General features: G+C 40.6%; 1 protein-coding gene across 2 annotated transcripts in view; it reads left to right on the top strand.

Annotated features, from left to right (window-relative positions):
* Positions 1–12,441, top strand: part of gria3b (glutamate receptor, ionotropic, AMPA 3b) — a gene marked incomplete at both ends in the record, with an annotated part of 83,593 nt that overhangs the window by 47,380 nt on the left and 23,772 nt on the right. For both annotated transcript variants that reach the window (XM_080502788.1, XM_080502787.1), the window contains 2 exons: positions 10,837–10,890; positions 11,859–12,020. In XM_080502788.1, the coding sequence (XP_080358914.1) occupies positions 10,837–10,890; positions 11,859–12,020 (216 nt within the window). The remainder of the gene's footprint in view (positions 1–10,836; positions 10,891–11,858; positions 12,021–12,441) is intronic.

Here is a 12,441-nt window from a genome sequence, read left to right as displayed (position 1 = left end):
TGAGCGTGAGCAGCCATTTGGAGAGACCACTGATGATGCAGCCTTTTTAATCCTCTTCGCACCACCCGAAACCCCACGGTTCCTCCATCACGTCCATTGCCTGAGGAGGAAATGAAAGGTCCACCAGTCCTTGTAGTGGGGGAAACATAATTACCATGAATAGATGAGTGGCTCTTATGCCATGCATCTCGTCTGTTTGCCTGCCCCGCTCCACCCTGCACCCCTGCCTGCTGCCGCCTGCTCATAAGGCAATCAGTCCCTGAATTGGATTGTGCTCGTTAACATTCATTTAGATATTGGCTTCTCTTTGCTTCACAATATCCCCTCAACGACTGTTGGTTTCACTTGTTTTTTATGAATCTAATTTGATCCCAGAGTCATAGTTTAAAGCAGAATTGCTTTTAGTATTAATTTGCTGTGTCTAATTTAATTCTTGAGCTGCATTCCCCTCCACCCCTCTTCAACAATCTGAGGACTGTACTGAAATCTATTTCATTTCTCTGTCACGAATATGCATCAGCTTTTAAGAGAAGCTTAGACTATTTATTACAAATCATGTGAGGCATATTAAAGGTTGCGTCTTTAATTGATTTTTCCCCTGCAAACAATAATAAAGCATGCAGGGCGATAATCTGTTTGATGTTTTTCCTACCAATGTTCCCATTAATGAATTGTATCCCTTGCTTAGTGAGCTCGTTCTTTCTCACATCTCATCCCTCCATCATACATTTTCAGTCTGAGTGGTGTTTCAGCTCAGAAGAGGAGCGTAAAGCACATACAGGAGCTAACGCAGCAGTGTGTCCGGTTTTGCTCGTTGTTTCAGTGACAACCTCAGCATGTGATTTTTTTTCTTTTTTTTTCTTTCCTGAAGCTAATTGAAATAATCTGGCTGGTGCTGCCAATACAGATGAGTCACGGGCATTCAGAGAAGCTGCTGGACTTCACTCTGCAGCTGCCCCCTATTGGGCCACACCATTATACACTGAAACAGGAATGGACTGTCTCCCATGAGGGCAATCACACCAAAATCGGCACCCACTGTCCGCTCTGTGGAAACATGCTGCTTGTCCCTGCTGTTGTAGTTCTGTTAACCAATGATTGCGGACAGATAGAGTTTCTTTCCTGGCAGACTGGTGGGAGGATTTAAACCCAACCTATGCGCCGAGGTCATCGTGCGGCGTGTCGTAATGTCGTCGAGACGTCGCTTCAATCCGTCAAGGTCACTGCCTGTTGAGAGAGGATCATGAGGCAGAGCTGATCCAGCTCGCTGATTGCTGGGGGGAAATGGGAATTAGTTTTATGATTTCAGTTGCAGTAATCCCACTGCAGAGCGAACGCCTTTATACCAGGCAATGAAGTTCATGGAGTGTGGAGTTGTCTTGAATAGGCAAGTGTTGAGCTTCCACACTTTGGCACGATTGTTACACACAGAGAGAGAGAGAGAGAGAGAGAGAGAGAGAGAGAGAGAGAGAGAGAGAGAGAGAGAGAGAGAGAGAAAATCCATGCTGCTCTTCATTAGCACCACTTTTCATCCAGTCACTGCTAATGCCTCTTTTCAGTGTTTCGGTAATCTGCCTAAACGACTAAAAGGACATCCGGTGGTAGCATATTTACTCAAGTGCTGGACTTAAGGGACACCAAAGCAAGACATCTCACAGGCTTTATTACACTAAGTACGTCTCAATAATTTCCATTTTAGGCTTGTACTTCGTTATCCTTCGAATTAATAAACTTGACTGCTCGCCTATATATAGTTCTTAATTATAAATACAATATATTTTGATCTAAAATTAGTTCTACTTTCACATGCTGATAAGCTTCGGCTTTATAATAAGACATCAATCCCGTACATCTTTAACTTCAGATATTTCAGATGAATATATGTCCAAGCAATGCAGTATATTTTCAAATTCACACTTATACTATGTCCATTTTGCTGCACCTTTTTTTCAGGGTTGACCACAGCAAGCCATTGCAATCACACTGAAGACTTGACTTCTCTGGATGCCCTTATTCTTCTTATATGGCACCATAATTATTCATATGCATGACTATTATTACCAATGTCAATTAATCTGACCTGATTGGATTTTGAAGTGACTACCTTGTAGCTCAGTTTATGGTATTCCAGCAGTTTATTATTTGGTGTAAATCTCAAAACACACACAAATATGTTTCGCTTTTCTAAGAAAACATTGAGAGATTAAAAGATAACTGCTGTTTCGGTGAAGCAAAGATAACCTGAAAGTTGAAGACCTTTTGTATGTATGAAAATATTCAGGTTCCGTCAGACGTATTAGAATTATAGAAGCATCACTCTTCACTGCGGCAACAGCCTATTGGTGTCCCTGCTGAGAAAATGTTTTGTTTGCCATATGATTGAAGCAAATGTTATTGTTCATTATACATTGGTACATTAGCGAGTGAAAAAAGCCATGTAATGACTGATTTCTGGACAGCCCACTTTCACATCTCCTGAACATTGCAAGATGTGACCATCCTTGTGTCTTTTATATCTTTTATATTTGTCATAACCGACAAACGTGTTAGATTAAGGAAAAGGAAAGAACTGGGGGTAGTGAAAGGTGCAGGGATATAAGTCTATACCTTTAAACCACAAGTGCTGGTTGAACTGATGAGGGAGAAAACAGCAGAAAGTAGTGAAAAAAAATCATTGTTCTTAATTAAATAACAGTGATTAAACAGTTATTAAATCTGCTGCCCCTCAATTTTCTGGTTGTGCAATTGATTAACAAACTAATTGTTTTAGTCCTGACTCCTCATCAAAACGGTCCAAGAGGTTCAGGATACATACAGAAGTGCCTCTTCTGATGAATCCCATTTTTATGGCTTCATCTTTCATTTCACTTGAAGTCAAAACACAGTAGGGGGAGTATTTGCATACTGCTGCATCAGGACAAGTTTTGTTTATCCCAGTGCGAGCAGAGCGAGAGCCTCCTTGCAGATTTGTTTTGGGCTACTGAGGAGAATGCTACGCTCGGGCCATTATCATTTCATGCTGGAACAACCACTCAGGATTTATCACCTATAGGACTTCTCCATCAATACTCCACTGCAGATAAATTAACGCTATGGCTATCCCTCCTTCATGACAAAAATGGGATAGCTTCTGCCAGCTCTGCTCTCTCAAACACGTCCAATCAATGTGTTTCATTGAACCAGCAGCAAAATAGAAATATAGGAATAGAAATAAGGGGAATGATTAAGTGTAAGTTAATAATTGTCTTGTTGCTACAACTTGTGATGGTGATTGTTTTGAACAAGGTGTAAATATTCTCTGGACTTTCTTGCTTATGTGTGTTTGATCATGTATATTAGCATTCTCTCCCTCTGTCAGGCTGCGCATATCTATCGTTATGTTCCTCACTCGTCCCCCTCCTCCTCCTCCTGGGACTTCGATACTGGGGTGTGCTGAGAGGCAACAACCTGCTCATCACTAGTGTAAAGAGAAGCAGGCAGAAAGAAGAAAAAAAATAGAAAAGAAAGAAAAATGGCGTCTGGGACCGGCCCAGGGCAAGCAAGCTGTTCAAAGACAGGCAGACAGTGAGCGCTCTGCCACCCACAAAGCAGCATTTTTCTGCAGGAAAAAAAAAAAAACAGCAAGAAGTGAAAAGGACTTTCCAAAAAAATAAGAGAGAGACAAAAAAGAAAAGCACATCTGGGGATTTGTTAGAACAACATTCTGCCGCCTGTAGAGGCATTAAGGGTGGCCATATTGCCTCCCCATGGAGAGTTGGAGATTGTCCATACTCGCCTATCTGCTCTTGAATACAGAACTCAGACAAGATCCAGTTCGATGTACGACAGTCTGAAATCTTGGTGTGATATCAAATTTAAAAAAGGGAAGGAAATCTGACCATGAGATATAAGAAGTAGAGGGAGAAAGAGGGAGAGAGTGAAAAAGGATGATAGATTGCCAGAAGAAGATAAAAAAAAAAAGAAAGAATGTCAGCAATAAAAAGAAGGTGCTCAATCAATGCTGTTGAGAAAAAAAAGAGGAAGCAGCACGAGCACAAACCTTCGGATGGCATGTTGTGATGCGCTGGCAGACAAAGATGTAACTGTCGTCATGAAAAAGTGAAATTAAGTCTAAATAAATGTTGACTGGTAATCTTTGATTTCCCTCCAGTTAGAAGAGAAAATCTGCCACATAAAACTCTCTGAGGCATTCGGTGCTTTGATTACTTTGGCTCTGTTTTCAAGTAACATTACCTGACGTGTCTATCACTTAGCTTGAAAAGATAAAGATGAGAAAAGGGAGAAAGTGAGAAAATGTATCCGCTGATATGCAAGGTTTTTCTGATCTCTGCATTGGCGTTTTGTAACCAGGTTGGCGAGAGGACAGGCTGCAGGGAATATAGCCCTTTCTTCGATGCAAAGTTGTGGATACGTCGTGCTTTCAAATCCCTGGCACCTACCTCGGTTGTTAAGGTCCATTTACTGACTGCGATTATAGAATTAAATGGGATTAAAGTGTTATCATTAAAGAGAAAAAGACCTGCTGACTCAAGCACTGAATGAGAGGCAGAGGCCGGTGTGCTGCGGCTCTCAGATTTGAACGCGTTGCAGGAACTGCATGAGAATACACTATTTAATAATGCAGTGTATAAACCAGAGAAACCATTTTTCCTTTCTTTTCTTTTTTTTTTTTTTCTTACACTATCAGCCTGACAAAATTACCCCGATCACTTTCAATAAAACCGGGCAGCCAATCTTGGTGTTTCAAAGTTTTTGGCACAGAAACAAGAGGACGTCTGAGCTGCCATGAGTCCTTCCTCCAGAGGTATCGAATCTCTCGAGTTCTTGTATCTCAGTGCAATGATCGACATAATCATCTGAATATAACTATGAGTCAGGTGTTTCTAACATGATCTGCATTTGGCGGGGAGGCCAATGCTCGTGCCCTCTTTAGGGGAATATTCTGCTCCTGCCAAGAAAAGCATCTCAACCACAGCCACTGTTGACTGTTAATTAGAAGCTTCTCTACTGAAAACACATACAGCAGCATTGAAGTAAAAAAAAAAAAAAAAAAAAGGAGGGAAACTGGAGGAGGGACATCCTTTTACATCAAGGCATGAAGAGCTTTAATTTACGCTGTAGATCCTCTGTGAGAAGTGGTGACTTTAGTAGCTCTGCCGTCCAAATGAATATCGCTGTTAACAAAGCTGTTAATATTCCTTTGTAGGGTTCAAGTAATGATGACTTTAAAATGTGTTTTCTCAATGGATGGCACATTTAAAGGAAATGGTTTCCGTTGCTCCCCCCTAACAGACAGTTGTTGCCTTCATACTGACTCATAAGTGTACCAATTTGTCATGACGTCAATAGTGGACTAATGGAAGAGTTGCTGGACAGACGATTATCAGCAATTTTGATATTCATTAACTGCTCAAGTTGTTTAGAACAGGTAAATGTCCGAAGCACAAAGTGATTGTTTGCAGCTCGTGAAATGGCAGGTGTTTTTTATTCTGTTTTGTTTTACTCTAAACATAATGTCTTTAAAGTGCAAAGCACTAATTGGACAAAACAATATATTCAAAGGTATTCCTTTGAAGGAGAATATATTTCTTTTTCTGTTTTGTTTTGACAAGAAAGGCATCAGTTGCATTATCAAACTATCAGAATGTTTTGATAGTTAATTACACAACTACACAACACACACACACAATTACACAACAGTTTAACTTAAGCAGCAGCACACTGGCATCAGTAAGGCTGTGATTTGCACTGACTTTGATAGCAGAGTGGAACCAGCCCTGAATAAAAGAACAAATATTTCTGTTCTTTATTTTTGGGGGGATTTTGTAGAGACCTATAGTGTTATGTTCAAGGCAAAGCCAACTGGTTTTAGTGGCATTAACACCATATAAATGCTTCCCAGTGCTGTTAAGCTGAAAATCAGAGCTCAAAGATATATTTGAATTCATATAATCAGTTTACTTATATTATAGAAAAAAGTTTTCTATACCAGTTAAATATGGAGTTTGCCTGATCTGTATTTTTCATCACGGAGTTGGGAGCCTAAAAATAATTGCATGGTTATTTGCTCGTCTTTAATAAGCCTCAGTGAATGGTATGATATTTACAAACTCTGGGGAGCCTATCGTTTTCAGTCAGCCTCTTCCTGTGTTGTGGCAAACTCTGCAGTGTAAAGGTCACTCTTGGAGGAAAACGTTTATTAAAAATGTGTAGCTGTAGTTTTACATTTGGGGCTCTCCATCTGGTGGTGCCGAGGCAGGATGAGGGTGAAGTCAAGGTCATGCTAGTTGTCTGTCCTCATCAGGCTTTAAAGAAAACTCCAGTCTGCAGAAAAGCGGCTTTTTTCCCCCCCTTCTGCTGCAGAACAAAAGGTGGTGAAGCTAAGCAAGCGGATCGATGCACAAGAGGTACACTATATGAAAAAGAGAAACTGCATTATTGAAGTGGCAGATGCACTAAACACATTTCTTCTCTTCAGTGTCACTGCGAAGCAAAATAATTGGTTAGTGGGCCTGAGACTGTACAGTATTTATGTGATCTATGAGAATCTGAGGCAAAACGTAGAAGGGCAATTATAAATAATGCAACGTGTCTGGATAATTTCAGAGAAATCAAGACAAAGGATCGATAAATATTGGTTTTATTCTGAATCCAATTTGCAAAGGCAGCAGTCGTAGAATCTATGTATTTTTAGTAACATTTAGTTTGAATTGATTTGAGGTGTTATGTATATAAAAAAAAAAATCGCATCACTTTCACATTTTCGGGTAACACAAAGACAGGAGGCAGGAGGAAGAGTGAAACAACAAAGCTCCTCAACAAAGGTGTGAGTTATAATCATAATTCTATTTAAACTGTCGTCAGACTGTTGGTTTGTAGGTTATATTTAATGTGTGGGAGCACTTCATGAGGTACTAAGCTGCTCGACGCATGCTGCTCATGTCACATTTAATCACCCTGCACATGCTTGTAAGAAAAATAAATTAAAATAAATTCACCACCAAGTGGTTTTCAAAGTGTGTTTCAAAATATGACCTTGTTTGCTCAAACCAGCACACCAACAAGTTCTTCACAACATCAAACCTTAATGTGAAACAATGTTTGGGTCCATAGGCAATAAAAAGTATAACTTTTCTCATGCTAGTCAAATACTTTTCACCGAAAGTCCTTTTTTCTCCTCTTCAAATCTTCAACTTTTACACCGAGTTATACTTCTAACCATCAGTTCTAAAAATAGACATTGTGATGAAGTCATGTATTATTTTATCACCCACTTGCCTCTTTTCCTCAGGAATTTTTATCAAATGTTTATTATAAAAACTCATTTTGAGCAAAGGTATCTCCTTGAAATCTTTCTTGTGCCCCCCATTGGGTAGTAAATATAAACATTTAACACTTCCAAATCTCCTTCGGATAACCATATGTTAAATCTGTCATAAGTCACATGTTAAAGTTGTGAGATTTTATGTTTTTTTTGTGTTTAAAACAAGAGAGTCTGAAAAACTTACTTACCTACACAAGTATATCTGAATATATTTTCAGTGTTCCAATCTGACATAAATATTGTTGAGGCTAATTATGTGTTATTACTCTAATAAATTGGATTTTAAAAGGAAATGTAGCAAACAATGATTGTTTGTATGAATTGAATTCAAAAGACGGCCACAGCCTAAATTATCCGAGAGCCCGCGGTGCATCAACAACCACAAAATGTGTCCGTCTCCGCTGGAGTCATGTCTTGCCGTCTGCCTAATTAAAGAGATTGAGGGGGAATGGTTTGTGTGTTCTGGCCAGAGGATTTGTGTGTCCCACTGCCATCAATGTCTTGCTGCGCTCCATCCCAAGGTTGCTGCTTGTAGCCGCTGCCAGGCCGGCTGTGAGCTGCGAGCTGTGGGCAGGTGGCGAGCTCGTTCTCTGCCCACCTCCAGGTGCAGGTGTGAGGAGGCTTACGGCCAGAGTCAAGGTTAGCGCATGGCAAAGGAGTGTGGAGCCAAGGTCTCGTACAAGGAAAAAAAAAAAAAAAAAGACCAGTGCTTTTTGAGAAACTTGAGGCCAAAGAGGTCAAACTTAACAAGCTCTTGCTTTTTTTTTTTGGGGGGGGGGGGGGGAATTGAACACTTGGGGAAACAATGGCACAGTTGGCAGAGCAAGTTGTCTCTCTATCAGAATGTTGCAGGTTCAATTTCCCATCTGTCCCCATGTCAGTGTCCTTGTGCAAGAGACTGAACCACAAGCTGCCTTCAATGGATGGCCTGAGCTCCTTGCATGGCAGATGCCTCCATTGTTGTGCGACTGTGATTTAACTTTGAAGGCCGTTACATCAGCAGATAAAGCACTTGTGTTTTTGTATTTTTCGCAGCAATTCTGCATTGACGAATAATACCACATTTATGTGACAATTACAACAAAGAACCAGGAGAGGATGCAAAGACAGAAACACAAAACAATTCACCAAATGTCTTAATGACCTACATAAGGGCGAAAGAGAGGGAAATGAGAGTCCAAACATGCAAGACAGACTGAGACACTGGGGAGCCGCCAACAGAGACAAAACAACAACCAGAACACACAGAAGATGCTCAATAAATACCTGAACCACCAGGTGAAGACAATCACACACTCAGGCACAGGTGAAACACATTAAGGAGCAGCAATCAGACACCGGGAGGGGAAGTGAAGGAGTCTGAAGTGAGAAACTGAGTCAGAAGCTCAAAAGATCAAAAGAGCACAACATGTATCATGACACGTAAAAACTCAATATTAAATCCTTTGGTTTTCTACAGTGCCAGGTGGAGTGGTGGAAAGTCCTTCATATTTTAAGCCAAGACATACAATATTTAGGTTAAATGTATTTAGTTTACTGAGGGTTAAACCCTTTATTGGCCCCTCATTGGAAAATCAAGCTTCACCGAATCTATCCCTATATAAGGTTGTTTAAGAACTGCTTGCTTTTTCCTTCAGTCTGAATAAAAACACTCTCAGACAAAATAAAATCCACTTTGAGTCGAAAAACATCTTTACACGACAGAAGTTTGGATTTCTATATTTTTTTAAAAAACAATCCTGTTGAATTTTACACAATAATGTGTAAAGATGACACAAAGAGTGCAAATTTGCAAATCCTCCAAAATCTTACATAAACTGATGAGCTGCAATGTTTCTGTGACTATGACTGTTGTTTGTTTGGAAGAAACAAGAAGAAAAAAAATGTGTTTGCTTTACTTAAATAACATTTATATATTAATCTTCATCTTCTGTAAAAGGGTTGAGGAGGATCTTACATTTTGTTTCCCCAATATGGTTTCTGTCATTAGGATCAAATTGATAGTTCCTGAAAGCCAACTCCAGCTATTTCTGAATTATAATCAGCTCATTTCCTCTTTATTTCTCTTTCACTTTCTTAGTTTGCTCCTCGCCTGTCTGACATCCAGCAGTGTGGGAACTTTAAAGCCTTAATGATGGGAAGCTGTCAGAGAACGCTGACCCACCCGAGCAGCTTGATAGCCTGAGTGAAAGGCTTTGTGTGTTTGTGCTCCCTCATGCGCCGCTCTTTGTGAAAAGAAACAATAACACCCCCCCCCCCCCCCCCCCCCCCCCCCCCCCCCAGTACGCGAACAACCTTCAAATGTCCACAAGGAGGGAACAAGTGTTTATTTAATGTGTGGAGGGCGCCCGATCTGAGAGGTTATTTAATTGTTTGGTGCTGCCATGCGACAAGTGCAGCGAGGTCAGTGGAAATTAGCGTAGGTGACATTAAAAGCTGTAATCGTCGATGAAGCGGGAGACAGCGAAAACGTTCTTCAAAGATTATTTTTTTTCACCTCGAGACGAGTGCTTTTCATCACTCTCTCCTACTCAGCGGAATGTTGTAAATTATCCACAGTAACAAAAATCTGACATCCGACAGACACACACACACACACACACACACACACACACACACACACACACACACACACACACACACACACACACACACACACGCACACACACTAAAAGATGATAAACTGACAGTTTGTTTTTGTGACAGAGCCAGGGCATGTGCAAACATGCTGATTTTGCTGTAAACTTGTGTTGCCCTGTTTGTAGACCTCAGATGAAAACCGAGACATGGATGATAGGTTTCTGCATGGCAGCTGCTCAGAAGTCCATTCGCAACACACTGCAAGCTCATAAATAACAGACCCCATAAGACTTGGTCAAGAAAAAAAAAAAAGAAAAAGAAAAAACCTTGTCCAACATGTAATGCACAGAAAGCTATCTACACGATCGGATTTATCTGCAGGCCCAAAACAAGAAAAAGAAAGAAAATCTGAAATAAAGGCAGCATATGGTTAGTGCCACGGTGATGGAATGGCTTAGAACACCGCTTACTATTTTCAGACAAGCAGCGTGGGTTGAAACATGCTGTTATGCTCCAAAGGTGTGATATTTTCAAAGCAGAGAGAGAGATCTACATCTTACTGTCTCACTGTACATTCCTTTGAAACGTTCTTTCTCCAGCTTCCACCTTCTGTCCAGCAGTTTCCGGGACGGCATCATGAATGACTTCAAAGTGAGCAGAATATCCAAGGAAGCTCATGTTGTTCCTGTTTCTACCTCATTATCTATTCCTCCTTAATGAACACTTCCTCTAACGTCTCCATCTTCTGTTATTCCACAGAAGACTTTTGCTTTGTTTAAACTTTTGTGGCATCCTGTGTATGCTCGCATGACGCCGACGTGTTTTTCTGAGACCGCTGTCGCCGTTCACGACGGCCACGGCTCTTAACTCTCATCTCATGGGTGGTTTGCTGTATTGATGTTTTTTGTTTTGTTTTTTTTTTTCTCCCATAGGTTGTGACCCTGGGGAAGAACAGTCGTGGTTACCACTACATTCTGGCCAATCTTGTGAGTAATAACCATGGCGCTCCCCTGAGAGGGAGTGGGACTTTCTTATAACTACATGTGTGAGAACTTAGTCTCAGCCGTGAGCTGAAATGTGCGCACAATCAGTGGATTAAAGGCTGTATATATAGTTAAAAAAAAAAAAAAAAACCTGGCTTGTATATGTTTTGTTTTTCTCCCCGTATATGTATATAGGGCTTATTACATTTGCTGCCTGCTCTTCATAAAACACAATCCTGCATTCATACAGCCAATGAATGTCTTTTAAGTATGCGAAAAAAGTAAATGACAGTTTTGTACAATAAATAAACAAATTTTTTTTTTAATCTTTTAAACTATTTTCCCACAGTCTGGGGAAGGAAACGCTCAATATTAGCATTGGAGTTTTAAAGTAAATGCTGATGCTGTTCTCACTCGCCGATCTCCTGCTGCCTTTTCTCTGACTTCACAAGATGTGATTATGCAGCAGTCAGACACATGTCCTTGCACACCATGACACAATGCTGAACCTAAAAAAACTGCAATTTGACCATAAAAAGAAATACCTGTCATGGTTCCAGGGTGAAGAAGTGAATTTAAAAGCAGCTGGAGCTGCATAAGCATTCCAAATGCATTAGAAAATGTTTATTTTACAGAATGAAAGTGGGCCAGCTGGTTAAAGTGAAATATTTTGATGTTACATGATATAACGCAGTACCTACTGGCTGGTTGTTAATATGGAAATGGATTTAGGTAACACCACAAAGTGTGAATAAAAATATTAGCCTCAGTGTAATGTCAAACACATGCTGGCTTCTCATATGGCACAGGAGTTTTTAATAAAATGCACCTTGCACACTGCCATAATAGTTGCAAATATGTTGTGGTTCTTTGCTCCAGGTTATATTAATAAAATAAAAATAAAAAACCTCAAAGACAAACAAGTTATGTGAATTTCCTCCTCCCCAATTTCCCCCCATTTTGTCTCACAGGGATTTTCTAATGTGAGCCTGGACAAAGTCTTCGCCGGCGGAGCCAACATTTCAGGGTTTCAGATAGTCAACCCTGAGAACCCGATAGTGCAGCAGTTTATGCAGCGCTGGGAGCGGCTAGATGAAAGAGAATTCCCAGAAGCCCGAAACTCTCCTCTGAAGGTAGTGTGCATGCAAGGCCGTTCACTATGCATGCAGAGTATAACGATCATCCCTTCTGAAGTGCTCTCCATCGGTTCTTCTCCTCTCATCCTCTGTTTGCCTTTGTCATTCTCTCGTCCTCCCACCCCTTTCGCTTCCTCCGTCTTTGCTTTGCATCTCTCACAGCAATCGATATATTGATAGGCAGTGCAAGCCAAGGTTATATTGCAGCTTCAATTTACATCTAATTAAACAATGATCAAGAAAGAAATGGATTTTGAATGGCATTTAATTAGATTTTGTCATGGTGCAGTGGTCAACAAACAAGTGGCTCAACCCTCGGTGGTGAAAAGGTCAGACGAAGTTGGAGGGGAAGTGCGTGGGAGATAAACTCAGGCATTAATTCTCTCCTCTCTTTCCCTCCGCACTAAAAGTTTTGAAA

The sequence above is a fragment of the Blennius ocellaris genome (genome assembly GCF_963422515.1).
Source record: "Blennius ocellaris genome assembly, chromosome: 9".
Taxonomy (NCBI): domain Eukaryota; kingdom Metazoa; phylum Chordata; class Actinopteri; order Blenniiformes; family Blenniidae; genus Blennius; species Blennius ocellaris.
This window is presented reverse-complemented; position numbering and strand designations above follow the sequence as displayed.